Raw genomic sequence first — 21,820 nt, 5'->3', positions numbered from 1 at the left:
TCCCAATAAAGTTGCCTGAGCCTTTAATACATATTAATATTATCCTGGGGTAGTTTGTGTCAAAGCCTGTCAGCATGCATCATCCTTTGGGAATTACCATCATTAAGTCTCCAGTGATGGGAGTCAAGACATGCTTCTGCAAAGCTCCTTCCCTTTTATGTGGAGCCTTTTGCCCGTCTAGCACAAAGCAGGCTGTTCTCCCCTCCTGCCTTGCTCACCTGGACTGCTTACTCTCCCCAGAGGGGAGAGGGAGGTTTGTTTAACACTACCTTTAGATAATTTCTGCTCCTGCTGCTTTAGGCAGTCATTGTTCTAGGGAAGAAGATGACACTCAAGTCTTTGATCATGTGCAACGTATATGTTATGCATCAGATATTGCTGCAGACTCTGACATACGAGCCAATACAGTACAGTAAAAACAAACCTACTGTTAAAGAGTCCTTGTAAGCTGTAAAATCTAGCACACGGAATTTAAGGAATATCTCTGCACTTTAGCCTTGCCCCTGTTACACATGTGTATTTCAGTACAATATCTAATTGAAGGATCATAGCTATTTTTAACAAAGTGTTCCTGCCCCATTTAGTGCACAGAGATGCCGTGTGTTTGGGGGATGAATCAGGAGTGTGGAGCAAAGTAGACTCTTGCTTACAGGACTTCCACTTCATTTGTTTGTCAAAATTGGAAGGTGTGTAGTGAATGAGGCAGGTAATTGCAGAAAAATCACAATAGTCTTATGGCAGACCCAGTTAAATATTGTCCTGTAGAATTGGATCCTGTTTCTGCCTCTACTCTCTTTTTCTCAGTGTTATTCCAGTGTCTTAGGCCAAAGAGTTCTCACCTGGCCAGGGTGTTTGTGCTCCTCATTTTTTAGATGCCCAGCTCAAGACCTGCGATGTGATTTGTGTTCCAGTGACAGGGCCAGGAGGAATTCCCCTGCAGATACCCCTGTGGCCCACAGCACTGAGTGGGCTGGAAAACAGAGACCTGCAAGTCTTGAGATGGGCACCCACAAGAAGTAGACCTTAAGATTCAGTTTTCTCTTTACTCATTTTCCTATGTCTGTTCAGGGAGACATTCTTCCAGTCATCTTGTGAAGGGTATAATGAATTCAGTGCTTGCCAGGCATTGCAGCTCCACAGATGAACACCAGAAACAATTTCAGGAAGAGATTCAAATTTGCTCTTGCAGGTCAGGAGAGAGATGGGATCTTTCTGGGGTAGGGGGTCAGCCTGGCAGCCATGTCAAACACCCATGCTCAGCTTCCTGCTCTTAGAGGTTTTCTCTATGACTTTAAATCTCTTAGCTTCTTTTAGCCTCCATTCCGCATTTACTGTATGGAGAGCAGCACTTCCCTGCCTCACAGAAATGTGAGGCCAAGCATGTCAGAGGCTATGAGAGTGGTAAGGACAGTCAGATGAGGTACTTCCAGTGTTATCCATGCTGTCAGTAGTTGGATGGAGCATACTAAATAAAGGGGAAGAGAGTCGGAGAGAATGGGAAAGCAAGTTGAATGATAATGAAAAGAAATTATGACTAATGCTGCATTCAGTGAGCAGAACTGAGAACTGAGCAGGGCAGAGGTCTTATGGGAGAAAAACTGCAGATGATCCTGTGATTACAGATTTGTTTCATGAGTCAGACATATGCTGGGGCCAAATTAGCATGGCACAATCTCTGTTCAGCACTTTCCAAAGCTGTGTGCCCAATGTCACTGGTCTCTTGAGTGCAGAGGGTTTTTTTCCAGGTAATTTGCTTGGTTCCAGGACAAATCCTGTTAGGCAGATGGAGGCTGTGGTTCCTTGGCACTGGGCACTACCTGATTCTCAGCACAAGGTCTGTGTCTCCATGCGAGCCAAGGAGCTCACAGCAGTGGTGGGGTATTACCCTCTGGCACCAGCCACTGCTGGGGGATACTCTTTGGTCGCTTCCCATGCCAATAGGTTCACAATGTCCATCTGACAGCACATGGATGCTGAGGCTGTGGAAATGGGGTTCTCCAGTCTCCTTGCCCTTTGTGTTGCCTTCACTTTGGCCTCTGATCTGCCCTTCATCCTGTTTTTCTGTGTCTCTGTCTTCCCTCATCCTGGCCCATCTCTGCTTTCTTCTCCTCCCCTTCATTCAAGCTGGTAAATTCCTTCTCCCCCCCCTCCCCATGGCCTGACTTCCAGCAGAAATGCTGAGAGCACTGGAGAGTTTCCCTGCCTTTAGTCCTGATGTGCCTGGTGACACAGCAATCCCTCGTGCTCAGAGGAATGATCAGAGGGAAAGTCACTCCTCAGCTACCTCTGCCCTGTGTTTGGGACAGAGCTGCCTTGGACTGGGATACGCTCAGTGAAGAAGGGCTCTTTAGTACATTTTTCTGCACTTCTTGGAAAGGCTATGGAGAAACAGTACTTTCAGAGGCTTCTGACTTAGCAAAGCATTTTCATGATCAGGAGAAAGACTTGTCCTCCAAGACACTTGTTTGCTAATATTCATCACCTTACTCGTAAGGGGTAGTTCCTGTGCTTTGCAACAAAAGGATCATACACATTTGCTATACTGTCAAAATACACTTTTTCCAAAATACCTCTCTTGATTCCTTTTTCTCTAAAAACCTTTAGGAAAAAAAATAAAAAACAAGGCATCCAGCATGGAAAAATAAGTTGAGACTTAGGACAGCAAGGTCAAACCTCTCATAGAAAATGTTAAATGTGCCTGTAGGCAAGATAGGTACATGGAAGCCGTGGGAAGCATCCAGCATGCAGGAGCTATCAACATGCACTATCTATGCTGGCAGTCACAGCAGAGGGGGGATTACTATGAGCAGGGTCATGGGGGACGATCCATTCCTTTGGTTTGGCAACCTAAGGGAAAAATCTGGAAAAGAAGATCAGACCGAGTCCAATCTTTAAATATTTTCAGTTTTTCTTTCTGAAACAAAAGCCTTAAACAGACCAAAAGCTGAAATAAAATCCTTTTATGTTGAATGAAACCAGAAATAAGAAAGCTTTCCTCAATAAAAATAGGGAAAAACATCTAGTTTTGCAGAATAGGGGTGGATTTGTTAGAAGTTTTGCCTTCTCTAATCAGTGTTTGAGGGATATAATACTTGCATAGGACATCAGAAACTCATACTGTATTTCTTTAATTTGTACCCCTATTTCTACTTCTTTGCTTTATGGGCACCAAAACTGTAGGGTATTTTGATTCTTCCACAGCTCATTCAATTGGAGTTGTTCCACATCATATAAAACCCTGAATTAGTCACAGAGACAGAGTGCACAAGAGAATGACTCTGTTCCGGTAGAGTCAGGACATTCCCCTGGAAATGAGCACATCTGGTTCTTCTCTCTGCGAGACCACATGTTAAATCATTTATGCACATTGGCATAGTGGCAGCAGCAGAGGTTCAAAGCAACGTTTGCAAGAGTTGCTCTGATGCTTGAGATGCTCACTTGTAACTGGCAGCTGTGGGTCAAGTCCTCTCTTGAAGAGATAGTATTGATTTTTGGTCTCCCCAGACATGAAAAGAGTGTTATGCCTAATATGGTGAGTTTAAGAACAACACTCAGAAGCTGATTTAAGTCATGTACAACTGCAGCCTACTCTTCTCCAAAGCAATCTGTCCATTCAAGAAATTTTTGTTCAGAATCTTTTGGGTGACTTCCCCCAAATTCTTGAGCAAGTCTTGGAAATATAAGGTAACACTCTTCCAATAAGTTTATTGTGTTCCCCAAACACTCCCCAAAACCTCACTGCATTATCCCTTTCTGTTCTTCCCCATCACTGCGGAATGAGACACTGAGAGAAACTTACTCTAGGGTAGAAATATCCCGTTAGGACATCATGATCCAATATTAACTCTCCTGCAACATGTTCTCTAGTACTTTGTCCAGGCTAGTTTTGGATGAGTCAAGTTCTTTCATCCTTCTTAAGCTGACTGCCTATCCTGCCACCTAATGCCCCTCCCTTGCCACTCAAACTACATTTTTGGCTACTTTGTGTATGTTTTCTTCCACCCACTTGGAGCATTCCTTGAAATGCCTTTTCTTCCTTTGCTTTTTCTCTCTGAAATAATTGTTACTGCCTGTTGTCTTGGCTCCCTTGTCAGCCCTCTCCCAAGCTGAGCCAAATTTTTTGTGTTGACTCAAAGCAGCCTTGTCTTCAAGACAGATCTCATCAGTCTGGGTTCTAAGGATCTCAGGTCCTCAGAACCAGCCTTGTAATTGGGAATGTCACGGAGGGATTCCACAAGGTCAAAATCTTTCAGTGTCATCATATACTTCCTCTTCTGGGATTGTGACATCGCAGAGTGGAGCAATAGGGCCCCTGAGGCATCTGTGAGTTGAGTGGATGTTTCTCCTTTACAAGGAGGGTTGTGAATGTCCTGGAAGAGCAACAGTGGAATTTCCAATCAAAGGTGTTTGTTGCAATGCTGGCACCTTGGTAATGAGCGCTGTGGTGGATTCAGGCAGCAAGGTGGCCTCTTCAGACAGTGTCAGGACTGAGCTGAGTGTGAGGCAGAACAATGATGGGAGAAGGTCTCTGCCCTGAACCACTTGCAGTCTGAGCAAAGCAGTGCAAAGAAGGCCAGGCCAAACAGAGAGCAGAGAGGTGGGCTGGGGGTGCCTGTGGCACAACATGTGATTCATCAGGGGATTTTATTGGTGGGAATTTCAGTGGGAAATGCTGACACACTTCAGCTTCACTTTTTGCTGTGCTACTGACAGGAATTAAGCTGAAACATTTTCAGGGCAAAGGACTCCTAAAAGCTGCTGAATATTTGCAGATGTAACAGATGACATGTGGCTTAGGATACAACTGCCCCACCTGTTCCAAGCATAGCACCTGATGGATGAACAGTTTCTTAAAAGGGTTGGTATGGTTTGCGTAGGGGTTTATTGCAATTTGTCCCCACCTTCTCTGGCTGAGCCTTAGAAGCCAGCTCTGTACTAAGTCCAGAACTAATAAAACCTGGTTTTCTTTCATTGACAAACCTGCTAGAAGAGCAAGTGGCAGTATTTAATGCAAACAAAGCACTAGGGCAAAGTGAGGGATTGTTTGTTTTTTTCCTAAGTAGGCAAGAAAATTGAGTATTATCAGTAAAAGCACCACTGTTTCATTGTACCTGGGCCAATTCCTTATTGGAATTGCCCTAGACAAAGTATGTTTCCTGAAGCTGAGCAGAGCTGCAGCTCTATTCCTAGCTCAGCTTCTGCGGGTCTTCCTTCATCAAAGTCTTGCCAGCTGTGCCAGGCATTCAACATCAATGTGACCTTTGGTCTCAGCAGCATTTTCTGAGCTGACAATTTCAAGCTCTCATGGCTGTGTTGAACCCTAGAGTGAGAGATGGGGTGTTAACTGTGGGGTGGTACCTCTAAGCTGACTATAAAGTCTTTAATGTTTTACTAAGCACCAGTTGGTTTCAAAGTCATCCAAACTCATCTAGAGCCCCATGACCTTGTGTACAGTTTTAGATTTCACCTCTTTTCCTATGCTTGCAGACCTGTACCTGTAACGAACTATGGTACAGGTTTCTCAGCCAGCTGCAGGTATGAAACACTGAAAGCTTCCACAAAAACTCCTTCAAGTGGCCCACAGGTAAGCCCTGGAGGCAAGGAGTAGATTTCAGCAAGCTCAGGTGAGACTTGCCACGAGAGGGAGACAGCATGTGTTCCCTGAACACATCCACCTGAATGAGGCTGCCTAGCCTGGTATTTTTAACATGTCTGGACACATGCAGCTGTTAGTGAAGCAGTGAGAACCCACACTTTGGACCTCAGCAGTGCTGTAGGTACCGGCGATAGAAAACTCTTGTGTCTGGTCATCATCTTCCGAGCATCTGTAGCATGACTAAGTGCCACAAAACAGGCAGTAAATGGAATCTAGATGTGCTGGCAATGGGATAGCAAGTGTCCAGGCCTCTCTAGTTCACGTCAGGGAGATCCTGGTGCAAGCAGGACTGTGCAGCACCCAAGAAGCTGTTTCAGATACCTGCAGCTGGCTGGCGAGGCCATTCATGTTCATACTGCAAACAGCCTTTGCAAACGCTGAGCTGCACCCTGTAACCAGCTTTGGCAGGCTGGGCCGGTGGAGTGTTTGCACAGGGCTGTGAAAACACCAGGCTCCTGCGGTACCCGGGACACCCACCACCACTTGGAACCACTCCTTTGCTTCCTCAGCAGCAGCTGAGGGATTTCATGGGAGAAAAGGCTTGTTCGGTGCACATGGAATGGCTTCATTTGCCCTCCAGGTTGTGCTGGCTTTTCCCATGGCGGCAGCACAACAGCGAGGCTCTGTTTTCCTTTGGGAGAGGAATAAGCTGCTTCATCATTGTGATCTCTGTGCAGTGTCCTGTTGATAAGATCAGTTAACAGCATCAGAGGAAAACTCTAGATTCAGGTCTGAAGTATAAAGTGAATGGGGCCTATTTGTTTAATTTGAGCTTCTAAGGTTTAAATCCCAGAGGAAATTAAATTAGGTGCCTAGAGCAATGGCAGTCTGTCATGTTTATTTGCTGGGAATGTCACCTTTAATATCATGCACATACAACGTGTGTGTGTGTGTTAACATAATGGGGTACCATACTGTGCAAGAGCAGGCATGCTACAAGAACTGGAAAAGTGAAATATTGTGAGTGAGGAATGCTGATATGGGATTGGATTTGTTCTCATCCTTCTCCGTAAGACTCACTCACCAGCATGAAGGTGGTTTTGCTGATTGCAGGTTGGAATGGCAGCCTGATCTGTGAGCAGGGGCCTTAGTACTCTTGGGCCATTTTGACTGGGCTACTTCTAACAGGAGAAATCTTGTCTAGACGTGAATCCAGGATGACAATACTACTTGCTTCCAAGGCCTCTCCAGCAGTTGGTGTGCTGCTGGCACATGCCTTCCCCCTGCATCCTCAGGACAGCTCAAGAGTGCCAATTTCCTGTGTTGAGAGATGTGGCTGCTTGTAAGTTTGGTTATACCAGCACTGTGGAGCCTCCCTGCTTCTCCAGGAAGGAAGGCAGGTCTCCCAGGAGCATGGGGTAGTAGGATTTGGGTGGGGTGTTTTCTGACTTGGACTGCTAAGAACAGGCTCTAAGAGACACACAGTGTGTGTGAATGCCACTGCAGCAGTTTGTCATTGCAGCCTGTGATGCCTGCCCTCCACCAAAGTTAACTGTCCATGCTGGGCGGGCAGAACAGCACTGTGATCTTTTCTCAGTGTGCTGCACAGAGCAGCCTACCATTGCTTTGAGCCCCCACATGCAGTCCCCCAGACAGCTGAGCTATGGATTCCTGTCCCACTCCACTTGTCGGACCCTTCAGGAAGCCAATTCAGCTCAGTACATTGGTGGAATTTGGGGTTTTTTTCAGCTAGATTACCAAAATTCGAAGAGGGGACAGTGAGCTGCAGATGGGCTCAGCCATCTGAAGGCATTGGACCCCAGTTTCAGTGCTAGCCACAGTGCCCTGCGTAGGTTTGTCAATGCTCTGGGAGTCTGTGGCTTAGCCGGGACCTGAGCTCTCCCCTCCTTCACTCTCCACCCTTTGCTGTTTACCCCTGCATACCCTGTCTTGTTTTCCTCCAGCCTCAGAGCAGCTGGCTGCCTCACATACGTGGTTCCCATTTCTCTCCTGCCTCTGGCACCTGGGGAGCACCCAGGGGTCTTCCTGTTGTGCATGTCTCCTAGTCTCCCTGCCAAAGCTGCAGCTCCTCATTCCTGCTCTCTCGCCCATCCCAACCTCTGGCATTTTTGCTCATCCGTGGATGGCTGAATATTCATTTCCCCCTGGCCTGATTGCTGTGAATACCAATTCCTCCTCCTTTTTCCGGCTGTTCTGTGGATTTTGATGTCTGCCAAATTGTTTTCATTCCCTCACCCCACTGCAGACTGCACCTCCGCAGAAAGCGATCTGCTCTGTGCAAGCCCCAGCTCCCTACCCAGCTCTTCCTTCTGAGCTGTGCGATCCGGTTGCCCTCCTGCCTCCGACGTCTCCCTCCTCCTGCAAACAGCAAACAAGTGTCTCCAGTTCAACAGGCAGAATAGTTACAGGCCCCTGCAAGGAGACTGCAGCACTTTGCGGTGGTACTGTGTGTTTCAGTGCAATGTTCCTCAGCTTGCCAGTCTGCAGATTGGTGCCAGGTTGCAGAGTCCTGTCCAAAGCAGCAAGCTCCTGGCTCCTAGCTGAAGCAGGGTTTTTTCAGGTTCAAGGTATGATTAAAAAGGCCTGGTGAAGGTGCCTGCATCCATGCTGAGCAGTATGGTCAAAAACCCCTGCCTGGAGCCTGCAGCAGGTTGAAGTTAAGTGAAGAGGAGAATGCAGTGAAGAAAGGAGGTTGTGGTTCCCTCACCCCCCGGGAAATCTATGTGCAGTGGCAGCAGGGTGGCAAGGTTGAGGGGAGAGGACTGCAGACACCTGGTAGCTCTCAGTGGTGTTTTTGGATCTCTTGTCTTGCCAAGCAAAGAAAGAAATGGAGAGCAGAGTGCTCCCTTTCTCTTTCTGTACGATAGTCCTGTTTATGCATTGCCAAAATGGAGCCCAGAGGCTTCCACTTGTCGATGACCTTCTGGAAGTCACTTGCTCTCCACTGATGTTCCTGGTACCAAGCAGTCAGTGGGCACCAGCGGTGGCTTCCTACGTGGCAGCCAGTCTGTCCCTCCTCCAGATGTGAGCTGAGGAGCAGTGCTGCTGGGCACTTAGCTCCACCATGGTTAGTGCTAGAAAGGTCTCTTGTGTGGATCACATGGCTCATGGCTGGGAAGAACAGGGAAAGGGAGGGTGAGAAAGGAGGCATGGGGATGGTGGTTGTTTCGGGTTGGAAAGTAATGCCAGAAATGGAGGAAAGGGTGGACCAAAGGAAGGAAAGGAGGAGCAGGGGAAAAGAAATAAACCTGTAGGCTAAAATGGGAATAATAATCCACTGGATGCTGCTGCAACCTAACTCCCAGGAATGCTGCTCCAAGGCCCCCTCACTGCGTGGGGATGTTTGCCTGGTCCTGCACTGCTGGCTCTGCTCCTGTGCCAAGCCAGCTGTCCTGCCTGGAGCTCTGGCCTTTGCGACTGTTGTGAAGAGGGCAGGATGTGTTTGCTTTTGATAACACGTGATTTTTTTAAAGAGGGTGGGAGTTCCTTTGCTTGAATTCCTGGGGCTGGTTTCCCCCATGGTGCCTCTGGTTTCTGTGACTTGGGGGACTCCACTGAGCTGGGGTCCTGGCCCTCATCTGAGACTTTTGACTTGATAGCAGCTGTTTTCCTGGGCTGCTTTGTGCTTGCCAGCCTGGCTTTGAGATGAGCCAAAATTTTTCCCAGCACAGGCACGCAGGATGGGGATGTGCCATCCCAACATGGAGGTGCCTAGCATGGGCACCTCTGGGAGCATCTCTCATACCCAGCATCTGGTTCATGTGAACAATGTGCTGCACTGGGGCCAGAGCCTTCCCCATGCCCAGAGCACCAGCTCTGTACAGGTCTCAGGCTCTTCCTGCACTGCTGTTTCCTGATTAATCTGTGAGCTTAACTTCAATGGATCAGATAAAAGTGGCTGTCTCCCACTGTCTGTCCAACAGTTGTTATCTTGACCCTTTTTCCTCCTTCCCCACTCTGTCTAAAGCTGAGCCTCTAATTTTAGACTGAGGAAGATAATTGAGGGTCAAAAAAGATTGCTGTATAATTTCAACGTTTTTTTCAGTGGTTGGGGTGGAAGGCAAAGTTAGGAGCTCCTTGCCCTCAAACCTTTGTATTGCGGGAAAGGACATAGGGGAAGGAGTGAGTTGGTACAGTCTGCTCTCTGTAAAAGTCGTGCTGTTTCCTGGCAATTAGCTAAAACTAAGGGTGTAAAGACCTAAACTACTGTATTTCCTTTGCAGATTCTATTGACTGAAGAGTTTGTAGAGAGAATGCTGGAAGATTTAGAAGATCTGAATTCTCCAGAGGAAGTAAGGATGCATTGTTCCTGTATCTTCCATGCACTGTCCCAGAGGGCTCAGCCCATGCTGCAATTTGCCTTTGATCCTCCCCTCAGCATGCAGGCTGCAGCCCTGCCCCATAGACTTGAGGCGTTGCTAAAACCTTCACATCCCTGTGAACTGAGGCACTGAGAGAAGGGATTGCAAGAAATACAGGAGAGGGATAGGTCTTAAGGGAGATTCTGCATTTCCTTTCCACCAGCATCTTTTCCAACGTCCTATCTGAGCACCCTGAATCAAAGGGCCAGGTGGCAGGGCCATAGTGTCCTTGCCAACAGCTCCAAGCATACCACCTTCTTCACTTTCAGAAAGGCTGAAAGTGGTGGCAGCACATTTACTCCTGAACAGTCTGTTGTATGGGCCTCTTTTTTTGGCTTTGGAAACAGACAGGGGCTTTTTCACATCTGCTATTTGGCCTTCACCTGCTGCCCCTGTACCACGTGCAGGGGACCATCACCAGCCTGGAAGCGATGCAGCAGCAACCAGGGGAGCTTTATAAAGCTTTGCTGTATGGTACTAAACTTCCCCCTGCCATGTGATCTCTTCCTGGGGAACATTTAACACCCCGTCTCCCATGCATGCCATATAAATATTCTGCTTGACTTCAAAGAGCAGTGGCAGAAATGACATGTAATATTTTTAATCCCATTTTTTACAGCTCCCTGCAGACTCTAAAGAAACTTTCCTTGGCTTGTAGAGCAGCCCTCCCATCCCTTGCCCTGCTCCCCTCCCCCTAGGAAAATCTCAGGGCTCTAATTGTTTAATCCAGAGTTGACTTAATGCCAGGGTGTTCTTCCCTGTGTCAGTGCAGAGAGCACGCTGCTGGCTGTGCAGTGACTTTCAGGCCAGCTTTTATCCAGTTAAACCTAATCCAAAGCTCATTTTTGCTAGTGACATGGAAACCCAGGAGCACTTTGGTTTGAAGGCCTTTTAGTTAAGGCTTTGGATGGCTCATGTTCCTTCGCTGTCCACTGAGAGGCAACGAGCATGGCAGCTCCTGGCACAGCGACCGAGTGTTCAGTTCCGAGTTACTGTGACTTTGCTAAATTAAAAAGTGAAAAACAAACAAATGCAAAGGATAGCTTCTCCAAGAGGATTGCTTTGGAATCACTGCTGTTTATAAAAAGGAAAATACTTGACATGAAATGTGATCTTTCAGCATCCAGATTCCTCCGAGGATTTGTAACTTGCAGGATCCCAAGCTGGCCCAACTGAAGGCATTCCTCAGCAGCCCTGACTGTTGCTGATGATGTTCATTAAAGTCTTTCCTTGGCTGCATAGAGAGCCACCTGTGTTAAGTGAAATTAAGCAAAATAATATGTCTGAGTATCTTTAGCATATTTTTCACATGCCTTAGTGAAGTCAAAAAAATGTCCTGGGCAGTGCAGGGTCACTAGGTTACGTGGTGCAAGCTATACAGAGAGCTTGACTTTATCAAAAACAACCATAAATGGGACTTGGGCTGTCTGTTTCCTAGGGGATAAAGAGTGGGAGTTCATGGTAGCCCCTATCCTGAAGAATCCTCTTGCCATGCCTCTTGCTCATGGGTCAGACCCTGAACGACCAGCCCAGCATAGTAAGGTCAATCGACAGCTGCCGCAGGTTACCCTCATGGGCAGCTGCAAATGGAGCAAGGTCAGGAGAAGGGTCAGGAGCAAATTCGTATCAGAGCTGCCCTTGCTGTGGAGCAGGCGGCTGGAGGGGATGTCCTTTAGCAGGAACCTGCCACTGAGCCTGTGTTAATGTCCTTCAGAAACAGGGTGTTTACAGGAAGACAGACAGTTGGATAAAGACGGATGATTTGCAGGTCGCTGTCCCCTCGTACCAACTCTCTAATTCATGTAGCCCCTGGGAAGCTTATAGTGCTGCTGGCCTTGGTCCGAGGACTCTCCTAGGAGAGGACCACTGTATCCATAACCATTCTGATTTAGCCACCTCCAGGTCAGATTGTCACTGATGGTGTTGGATCCCAGTGTGATTCCTCCCTGTGAGTCCCCTCAGGGTATCAGGGAATATTGCAGTGCAAGACAGTGCAACACTATGGATGCAGTAGAGTTTTGAAAACAAAATGATCCTGCAAACTGGCTTCCAGAGCTATCCCCCACATGTTCTGGACCTTCAGGCTGGGATGGTGTGAAATGCCTATGCAGAAGCAGTTGCCATTCAGCTGTGGATGGGGCAAATTTATAGCCTAAGGGATTCCACCCCTTACATCCCACCCACCTTACAGAGCTGTATTTGAGAGACCTGTGTGACTTCATGGGCACTGGTCACATGTGGTTGTGAAAAGGGTTGTGAGGCCTCTTGGAGCTCTGTCCCTGCATGGTTGTATTTGGGTTCAGAGATTTAGGAGTGACTTTCTAGCCTATGGTGGAGTGCCCTGGAGTGGCATCACAGTAGGACCAATACACTTGCCTTGTTTGGGAAACATTGCCAAGGGCCAGTGCTGTGTAAACCAGACTGGAGCAAAAAATCTCAGTTCTGTGTGGTTCAACCAGTGTTTGCAAAACAGCCTGAGCAGCTGAGTGGCTGTGTGAACACGAGGCGTTGTACAGCTCTGTGGAGCCTCTGTAAATGCTGTGCAGGCACACTGGCTCTCCCCAGCCAGTGCAGCACAGTTTGTCCTCCGGGAGGTGGTGACCGTTTGCAAGCTTCTCCCCCAGCAGAGCAGTGTTGGCTCACCTACATCCCACACTGAATGAGCAGGCATTTGAAAGCTGCCCTAAGTCTCCTTTTAAAGGGAATGTGGGCTCTGGGGGCCGGGGTGGGTTGAAAGGCAAGGGACCATGGTTAGGTAGGAGGGAAGACACTTCTGGCTGCAAATCTTCAGAGGGGTTGGGAAGGGGAAATAGTGGTGGGGGCAGAAACCCTCCAGAATTCATCTGATGAAATAAACACCACTTGGGCTGAAAGCTCAGAACTTTACTTTGGCAGCTGAGGCGCAGGCCACATTATCTAATGTCCGCTGCTGTCCAAAACATACTGATGGGGAAATGTTTTCTTAGTGGCCTCTCGTTTTAAAAAACAATAATAACATGGGGCTGCCTGCCTTTGCAACAATTTTGGGTTTTTCTGTGCAGGTTGCAGCAATATGCATTAACTGGTTCTCTTTACTGTCTTGCAGTTTAAACTTCCAAAGGAGTACAGCTGGCCTGAAAAGAAACTGAAAGTTTCCATCTTGCCAGATGCTGTGTTCGACAACCCGCTGCATTAGAGCTGAATTACACTCTTCTAACAACTGGGAGAGCCAAGTTACTGTCCATTACCCAGTGACTCACAGGATAATTAATGCAGTAAAAACTCTGCCTGCAAATAAAAAGAGTTTGCTGCACAACCACTGCAAACAGAGAAGAGGAGCTACTCAGCACCAGCCCAGACCGAACTGAGCCCTTTCCTTTATCCTTCCCAAGGCTGAACTCTATGGGAGCAGCCTGCGTATGTGTGAGTGCGAGTGAGAAATATTTAACTATGAAAATTAGTAGTAAGAATCCTTTTTCTCTCCTAGCTGCAGAACTCCCCTCTGCCTTAGCCCAGGGTGTAGACGCTCTGCACGCCTGTATTTACACATACATTTCTGCCAGGTGCGAGCCTATAATCCATGGATTAAATGTTCTTTACGTGACTCTGGAGTCCTTTTGTTAGCCAAACTTTTACTGACTGCAGAACTGTTCTTCCATGTGCTATTTTTTTTTCTTTTCAGAAACAGAATGGTATTTCCCCTGTTTAAAGGAGGCCAAAAGCTCACATGCTTGAAGCTGAACAGATTTAAAGATGAACTTTCTAGTTCAGTCAAGAGAAACAAACCCAGATCCTCCCTGCCCTCAAATTAGGCATGTTTTAAGTGTTGGTCTTGGTGCTATTAGCTATGGTATCACTGCGAACAGAGGCAACTTTATTCTCATGCATCCTGTCCTTGTGCCTGAACCCCAGGGAAGGTCACAACCTCTGGTTTTGCACAAGCAGGAGGAAGAAAGCTACCGGGGTGGGGGAGATCTCCTGTTTACAGTGTGTTTATCTTTAAAGAGATACTGTCAAGTATTTTTTCCTTGCTATTGTACAGAATTTGAGAAGCTAGAAAGGATTTCACAGGGACAGCTTCAGCAGCTCTACAGGATCCAAGGGGGCTGCTTGAAAGCATATGAAGTGGAGATCTCCGCTATCCTGGCATAGCAGAGAGGAGACTCAACCTCAGTAAAGCCAACTGTTCTCCCTATTCCAGCAGGGTTGTGCCCTAATGCAGCTCCATTTTCCCCTCTAGCCTCGCTGTGGTGGCTTTTGTTGCTGACCTTCCTCCTTTCAGATAGGTTTCAACTGTAAAGCACTAAAATCAGTTTGAAAATATCCTCTAGATCCCTGTGGTTTCCTCCTTGGAGCAAAATGTGGTGTGCAGAGGAGCCGGTCTCTGCAGTGCCAGGTTGTGTCTCTGCATCGAGCTGCTGGCCCTGTGGATACGCTGCAGCAAACCACCGCAGGCTTTACCCCCTGCTGCTTCTGCAGGTTGTTTCTGATGCATATTCCCCAGGCTTCCTCTGCCCATTGTCTTTTGGTGACAACTCTTCACTCCTTGTCAGGGGAGGTGCAGCTTCCCTTCCACCCCTTTCTGCCTACAAGATAACTTGGCGGTTTATGCGCAATTGCTGTGTGATCATAATACAAGTATAACAAAAGCTTTTAACACTTAACTCCCCTGATCAAACAGCAAAGTCCAGGAGGCCCCACAGCACCCCAGGGTTGGTTTTCTGTTTGTTTTCGCATTTAATTTCTTCCCGGCAGTCAGCTTTGATGTTTTTTGCATATATTTGAGGTTGGTTAATATTGGTCAAGAAGCAGAGCGAGGAGCCACAAAGCTTTCCTTGGACTTGCTACAGAATTCCTCTGTGGCCTCAGGCGAGTCACTCAACGTCTCTCTGTGCAGAGAGGGTGATTATTGACTAGAGGGCTGTTGGACCTACCGAAGCATGCCAGGGTTTGCAGGGGAGGGCGTGCTTTGTGTACAAAGTAGTATCTGTACTATTATAATTGTTTTTATATTATAATTTAAGGCAGACCAAATGCAGGGTCCAACACTGCTTTGCAGAACCTTCCTTTCTGCACAGCTAGGAAGGCAATTTACATGTAAATGAGTTTGTCATTTTGTCTGAACTCAGAGGATCATCTTAAAATCCTGCTGTGAAAGAACAAACTTTCAGATATCTGCTTGAGCCAGCCAGAGTGAGTTCTGTGCTGAGGCAGGCTGCATTCATCCATGGGATCTCTTGGCCAATTGTCATTGTCCTGGTTAGCACTAAGCATTCTGTCTGCACTGTAGATGCATATGCAAGGAGCAGCACGAGTAAGAAAGTGGCATGAAAATGTACCAGTCCAGCTTCAAAAACGATGTTCCTAAGTGTCCCACCACAAGATAATGATGATTGTGGCAGTGGGGAAATAGGCAAGGACAGCAACCACCATTTTGTCCCAAAGCCGTCCGCCAACAGTAGCCCATGGATGCTCTTCTGTGAGCTTGCTGGGGGTGTTTGCAGCAGAGCTGGCCTGTTGCCACGATGCTGACTGCTCTTCCTTGTTTCCAGATGCTAGCTCTCATTAAAAGGAGCTTAAAATCCACCTCTTAGTGGAGAAGGGACATTTGGAAGGTCAATTGTTGCTGTTCCTGCAGAGATCAGCACAGGGCAGAGAGAAGTCCATCAGATCCTCTCTGAGCTCTGACACACATCTGGAAAGCTTGGGACCTCCTGCCCTATGAACTCTTGGAGCCTTCTCCAAGGGATGCGGTGCAGTACGCAGGGAAACACCTCCTCCAATCTGGCTTGTGCTCCAGTTCTGCCTTTCTCATGCATATGTTTTCCTCACCATATTTACTCTCATCAGACACTCTGGGTTGGGTTTTCATTGACTTCAGAGGGAGCATGCTGAATGCATCTTGATAATCCACCCAGCATCCTTGTGTGTGTGTGTATTTTTGTTCCATGTCATGCATTTATATATAGTTCTGTGTATTTGAGTTATGAACAGGTGGCATGCCAGAAATCTCTATTTTTGAGACACTTTCTCACAGATCTTTGCTGGTAGTCAGATAACAATTGAGGGGAAGGCTTGAAGGGAAGGAAGTGAAATCTTCCTATTTAGTTAAGGGGAAAAATATTAGACAAATAACTGCTAAAATAGAAATGTGTGTCTTATTGGTAGACCAACTATGAGAGAGAAGCTGGTGAAAGTCAGCCCTTAAGCTCCCAGGTTGTGTCACTGACTCTCAGCAAGTTATCTCAGAAAGTTGCAGGTTATGCAGTATCATGAAGAGCTAAGCACCCACAGGACCTCCCCTCCCCTCATTCACATGAAGTTTGCAACCGTGGCAAAGGCTTACTCATTGGCAAGTAAATGAGATGTCAAGTTTGGATGCTTTCATCTTGGGGCAAGAGGATATGCCTTTGTGTGAAGGAACTGGAAAAGACACCTTTGTATTTTAGTGAGCAAGTAGTTTGAAGAGGGAAATGCATCAGTGTTAATAAATGCCACAGTATTTTTCTAACCCAAACCTGCTGAGATGGTAGGTCCACTGGTACTGATTTTTTTCTAGATCATGTAGAAGGTCTGAGGCAGGTTTGTATGGAACAAAAACCTCTGAGGCTTGTGTTGGCTAAAGACAGTGACCTGGATGGAAATGAAGGCAGTTTGGAAGCAGCAAGTACAGGTTTTGTTCCTTTCAGTGAAATCTTGCAATGCAGGTCAATTGAGGTATTTCAAAAGATGAAGAGCCTTGAAAATCCAACATGTGCCAGCAATTCTGAAACAGAAGAAGTTCTAAAAGCCAGGACTACTCTCCTTCTCAACTTCTGATTAAAAACAGGACAAGGAATGTATCATTTCAGTATTTAAAGTATGTGGTATGTGATCTGAGCGGAGCAGTCTGTCTTGTAGCTGCTGTGACCATATTTTCAGTGGCTTAGATAGGTGTTGCTTGCTGTGTCTAATGTCTTTGAGGACAGTAATATACTAGTTTTACTGCATGTGAATTTGCCAACAGACATTTGAAATTATGTTTTGAAGCTCTTCAAATATTCAGTTGCTTTTGGATGGCTTTTGAAATTACACTGTCCGGTGATCAAATGGTCTTGGAAGAAGTGAGGGTTGTGTTGATTTTCATCTGTGAACAGCAGAAATAGTAAAAAAAACCAACAAACCAGCTGAAAGTGATGCTTGGCTTGTGGGGGCAGATTGCTGGGGAGAGGGACATGTGGGGCAGCAGGTGAGCAGCCCCCCTCCTGCACTCACAGCTCAGGCCTGTTCAAGGCAGCGCAGTCCTTACACATCTCAGGCTCTGCAAAGGGAGCTAAAGTGTGTCCAGGGAAGCTGGAAACCAAAGTGGGAATCATCAGTCCCTGGGCACAGCACTGAGTCCCTGCAAGCAAATCCTCATTTCCATGGCAGGTCCCACGGAGGTCCTGCACAGGTGCAGCCAACCACGCACATCCCGCTGTGTTCACATCTACAAATGGCTGCCCTGGCTGTGTCTGAGGTGGAGTCAAAGATGATGAGGAGCACTGTGCCTGCATCAGTCTCATTTGTGTTCTGAGTAGTGCAGGGTGGGAGTGGAGCTCCTGCTCCACTACCTCCTCGAGAACCTCCAGGCTGGTCAATGTATGAACTGTATTGCTCATCCACCATCCCTTCCCTTCATCAAGTGTCCCCCCCAGCTCTTCAGGAGAGCCATTCTCAGATGCTCCACCAGAAAATGTTTGGCTGACTGCATGTTTCTCAGGATGCTGGGTTAGCTGACAGGTTGGCATGGGATTGGGGCTGCTCAGCTGTTTATCTGTCCTGATGACTGTTCCCTCATCCTAAGCAGGCATCCAAATTCCTGCTTTTCCAGGTTGTATCTGGCCAGGGCAGGGCAGCAGCATATGAAGTGGGGAGAAAAGCTTCAGACCAGAGGAAATCCTTAGACCTGTGTGTCTGATTTTCCCTTAGCCTAGGGCATGGTCTTGCACCTTGTGGCTCTGCTGTATGAAGTCTTGGGCTTCAGTCTCTGTGCCATTACAACCAGGTGAGGAAGAGAGCCCTTCCACCTCCCAGGGACTTGGTTCTCTACATAACTTCCCTCCACTGAGAGAACACATTGTGCCTTAATTTTTCCTGTGAGTGAGGCTGCAAGGGCACCTCGAATTATTGGCCAACCAGGAATTCTTTTCTGTGCATCTGTCCCTATCAAAAATGCCGGCCTGCACAGCAGCCAGACTGTATCCAAAACCATCTCAAAATCCACATTTGCTGCTGGGGTTCACCTCCCAAGATTTTAAAGCTGGATTTAGGTCTCTGGGACCTACAAGATCTTTTTCAATTTTTATTGTTGAGCAGCGTCTGCTTGTTCTCTTTTCTTTAAAAAAAAAACCCTTGTGTTTGACATGAGTCCAAAATTTCAGATGGAGAATAGACCTGAGGTTGCAAATGTGTTTTAAAGCTGATCCCACATGGGCTTGTCTCTCTCAGGCAGAGAACCTGTACTGTGTTGTGCTTCCCCACCTCTTCATTTCTACTATGGTTCTGTTTCTCCCTAAAATCTCTGACAGCCATAAAATCATCATAAGTAGCACACCAGTTCAAAAACATCATTTCTAGTCTTCTGTGAAGGTAATACCCTTTCCCTTTCCCTCAGTGAAAGAACATGGCATCATTTTCTGTTTGGCTCGTAGAGCCCTGACAGCAGGAGAGGAACATCAGCCCAGAAGGGGCTGCACATGGCAGATGTGGCTGGCCAGTGCTGGGTTGTTTTTAAACTATCCTAGTGCTGTGTCTGCCCTCTTTAAAAAGAGGAAGAGAGAGAGAAAAAACCCAACCTCAAAAAGCCAGAGGAAAATTTCCTGCCGATTGTTGTGTTTTGCAAACACAGGTCTTTTCTCTTGCCCTCTCCCTCCACTCCCAGCGAGGCTGGAGATGAAAATGGCTCCTTTGTTCCTTTCCCTGGGGCCCAACTGCAGTGAAAGTGTGGCACCGGAAACCCTCTGCTGCAGGAGTGGTGAGGGTGGGAGGGACCAAGCTGTCACTGTGTGTGGTAGGTCCTACATAATCACGGCATGTGTTGACAATGCTGCGAGCAGGATGGGCGCGGAAGGACTCTGTGGTGCTGGTGACCAGGCTCCTGCACCATTCCTCCTGTGGCAGCGGGTGGGATGCAAAAGCCCTGGGGGCAGAGGAGGTGGGTGGGTGTGCACGGCCATGTCATCCAGGTAGGGATTGATCACAGGCTTGGGGGCTCTGTGCTTTTGGCATTCCCCAAAGTGGAAATTGGCCACCCCATGGAAGCAATCGGCATCCCACTAGGGGCTTGTAGCAAGGCCCTGGGCCCCATGCTGGGATGTTCCCTGCACACATCCAGCCCTGTAGTCCTGATATTCTTGAGTGTGGCCATGTTCACGCTCTAAGCCCAAATTTAGTCATTTAGCGCAGACTGGCCACACCAACTTCTTCCTTTTTTTTAAAGTTACAGAAGTTTTGCCACTCGCTGGGGACACTACTTGTTTTGTGTGCTGAATGTAAATCGTAGAGCAAAGGCAAGGTTCTCCAGGCAGGGCACACATGGGTGACCGGAACCACACTGACCCCTGACTGCTGGAGTTGCCCTTGAGCCTGGAGGTGAACCTTTCTGTACTTCAGCTCCTTGTGTGTGTTTGTGTGTGTGTGTGTGTGTGGTCTGTGGGCGCAGGGTCGTGTGGATTGAGGAGCCCCAGGGCATTCCCAACGGGGCCGGAAGGAGCCCGCGTTTCTGCGGATGGTGTATCAGTACCTTGTAGATGGCCTTTCTTCCCTCTCTCTTCTTCCTTTTTTTTTATAAAAGACAAAAAACAAATGGAAAGCTAAACTAGCAGAGGTTTTTAAATATTTTATATTAGTTTCTACTGTAAATTCTTACATTGTTATTGCAGTGCTGGGTGTGTTTCGCCTGCACATGACTTTTTGTAATATTTTTGTGAATCACTAATCGGTTTTTTCCTCCCGTGTATTCTAAGTGCATTAAACGTATTTGCAGAATTGTCAGTGTCCTTCTCTGCGGGCGACTCGGCGGGACAGACTGTCTCCTGCTCAGCCCTGCGGCTGCTTCGGCAGCCCCTTCTCCTCCTCACTGGCACCTTCTCCCCTCTGGCCCAGGGGGAGTGAGGTCTGTTGCCCAGACCTCTTGAGTGCAAGTGTGGGAGGGAAAGGGTTCTTTGTTTTCCAAAAAAACTCAGCAAAAGAGCTGGTCCCAGGCCTTGCCAGGTTCAGGATCTTCCACGAGTGTCCTCTGGCAAAACCCCTTGAGCCAAGGAGCCTGAGTGCCCTGACAGCCAGGGTTTTCCTTGCCGTTTGGACAAGCTGGGATCCGGAGTGCTTGCACGTGGGTCCAAGGATGCAGCCAGTTGGCTGAGGGATGGCAACCTTGTCCACAGGCACGGGAAGGAGGGAGCTGGGGTGAGTGCCGGGTCAGGTCCGTGATCCTGTCCTCTGCCAAGCACCTCCTGGCTTCAGCGGGATTTGTGGGGATGTTGGATGTGTGCGCTGAGACTGAGCATGTCAGAGAAGAGACACAGCAAACACTTACAAAAAAATATTACTGAGCTAATGTTGCAATGATTTCCCAGTAACGCAGAACGATTTTGCAGTAATATTTTTACACTCCTCAGTAATAAATGCCTTTAAGGTCAGAGAGAAAGGGTGGAATATCTAGAGGGGGAAGGGAGATCGCTGTGCACAGAGGAACAGTGACAGGGAAAGGAAAGGATGCTCAGGGAGCCAAAACCCAACTCTGGGCAGGTTTTGCTGTTGCCCTTCATGGGTGTTACCTCAGCCCACCCTGCATCAAAAGGGGAGCAGTTGGAGGAAAGGGTTTCTGCGAAGATTTGTTTTATTTTGAAGTTTGGGGTGAAAATCATTCTTTCCCTAGGAACCCCTCCCACAGCCACATCCAGACAGAAATTGCCCCAAACCCCAAGGCAAACCAGTGGGTCTTCAAGCTCTGCCAGTGCAGAACAGCCCATGCCAGACATGCTGTAGGGAACTTGACTGCAGCTTGGCCAGGTTTCACTGTGTCACTTGAGGACACCTTGCTGGTCAGTTGGTTCTTCAGCAAGGTTATTTGCATAGGGTTTGAAGGGTGAGAAACCATCTACAGCTGATCCCTTGGCCCAAGGCCCCTGTGCCTCTTGCATTCCCAGTTTTTGAAGTATATGTAAGCATAGAGCCACCCCTTTAGGACATCCCAGCAAGGACAGCAGAGCTGGGATCAGTGAGGGGCTCCACTGCTCACACAGTGCTGGGAACCCTCATGGATGGCCACTCAATTTAATCAATGCATTAAACGATCCACTTCTCCCATTCCTGTGGTAGCCAGGCATCCCCCCCTTTGCAGCACTGCATCCCAGCTGATTTCTCTGTTCAGCCCCAAATCAGAAGGGGATTCAGTGTCCCTGAAGCTGCGGCACAGTGGGGTGCCTCTCTCCCACTGACACCCTTACGCCCAAACCCCACCACTGGCACTGCCATACCCAGCCCCGGCAGCCTTGCTGCTCTGCCTCCACCCCAGCTAAAAGCACCTCCGGGCAGTGAATTTAATTAAGGTTTCTGAAAAACAGTGTCTGGGAGCCCCTCCTGGATCTGCGGCTCTGAACTTCATTAGGAGCGGTTTGTTGCTAATAATGCCAGCAGCTTCTCTAATTAATAATGGAAGGGCTGTGAGCAGATGCCAAGCCAGGAGAGGGAAGGGATTTGTTTGTTTATTTCTCTCCTCTCTTGGTGTTGGTTTTTGTTTTTTGGTTTTTGGTTTTTTTTGAGTGCAGAGGGAGGGCTTGGGCTCATTTCCCATCTGAAAAGTGAATGGTGGTGCCTGGGAACCTCAGTGGGGAAGAGGGTG

The 21,820-nt window shown here is 47.8% G+C and overlaps 1 protein-coding gene across 2 annotated transcripts in view; it reads left to right on the top strand.

Moving 5' to 3' along the window:
• SUFU (SUFU negative regulator of hedgehog signaling) overlaps positions 1-19,965 on the top strand; it is a 94,848-nt gene extending 74,883 nt beyond the window's left edge. For both annotated transcript variants that reach the window (XM_071563216.1, XM_071563215.1), the window contains exons 11-12: positions 9,841-9,909; positions 13,064-19,965. In XM_071563216.1, coding sequence (XP_071419317.1) covers positions 9,841-9,909; positions 13,064-13,153 — 159 coding nt within the window. In that variant the 3' untranslated portion in view covers positions 13,154-19,965. The remainder of the gene's footprint in view (positions 1-9,840; positions 9,910-13,063) is intronic.
• Positions 19,966-21,820: the final 1,855 nt, after the last annotated feature.

Source organism: Pithys albifrons, chromosome 9 (genome assembly GCF_047495875.1).
Source record: "Pithys albifrons albifrons isolate INPA30051 chromosome 9, PitAlb_v1, whole genome shotgun sequence".
Lineage (NCBI taxonomy): Eukaryota > Metazoa > Chordata > Aves > Passeriformes > Thamnophilidae > Pithys > Pithys albifrons.
The sequence above is the reverse complement of the archived record's forward strand: the minus strand, read 5'-3'. Positions and strand labels throughout refer to the sequence as shown.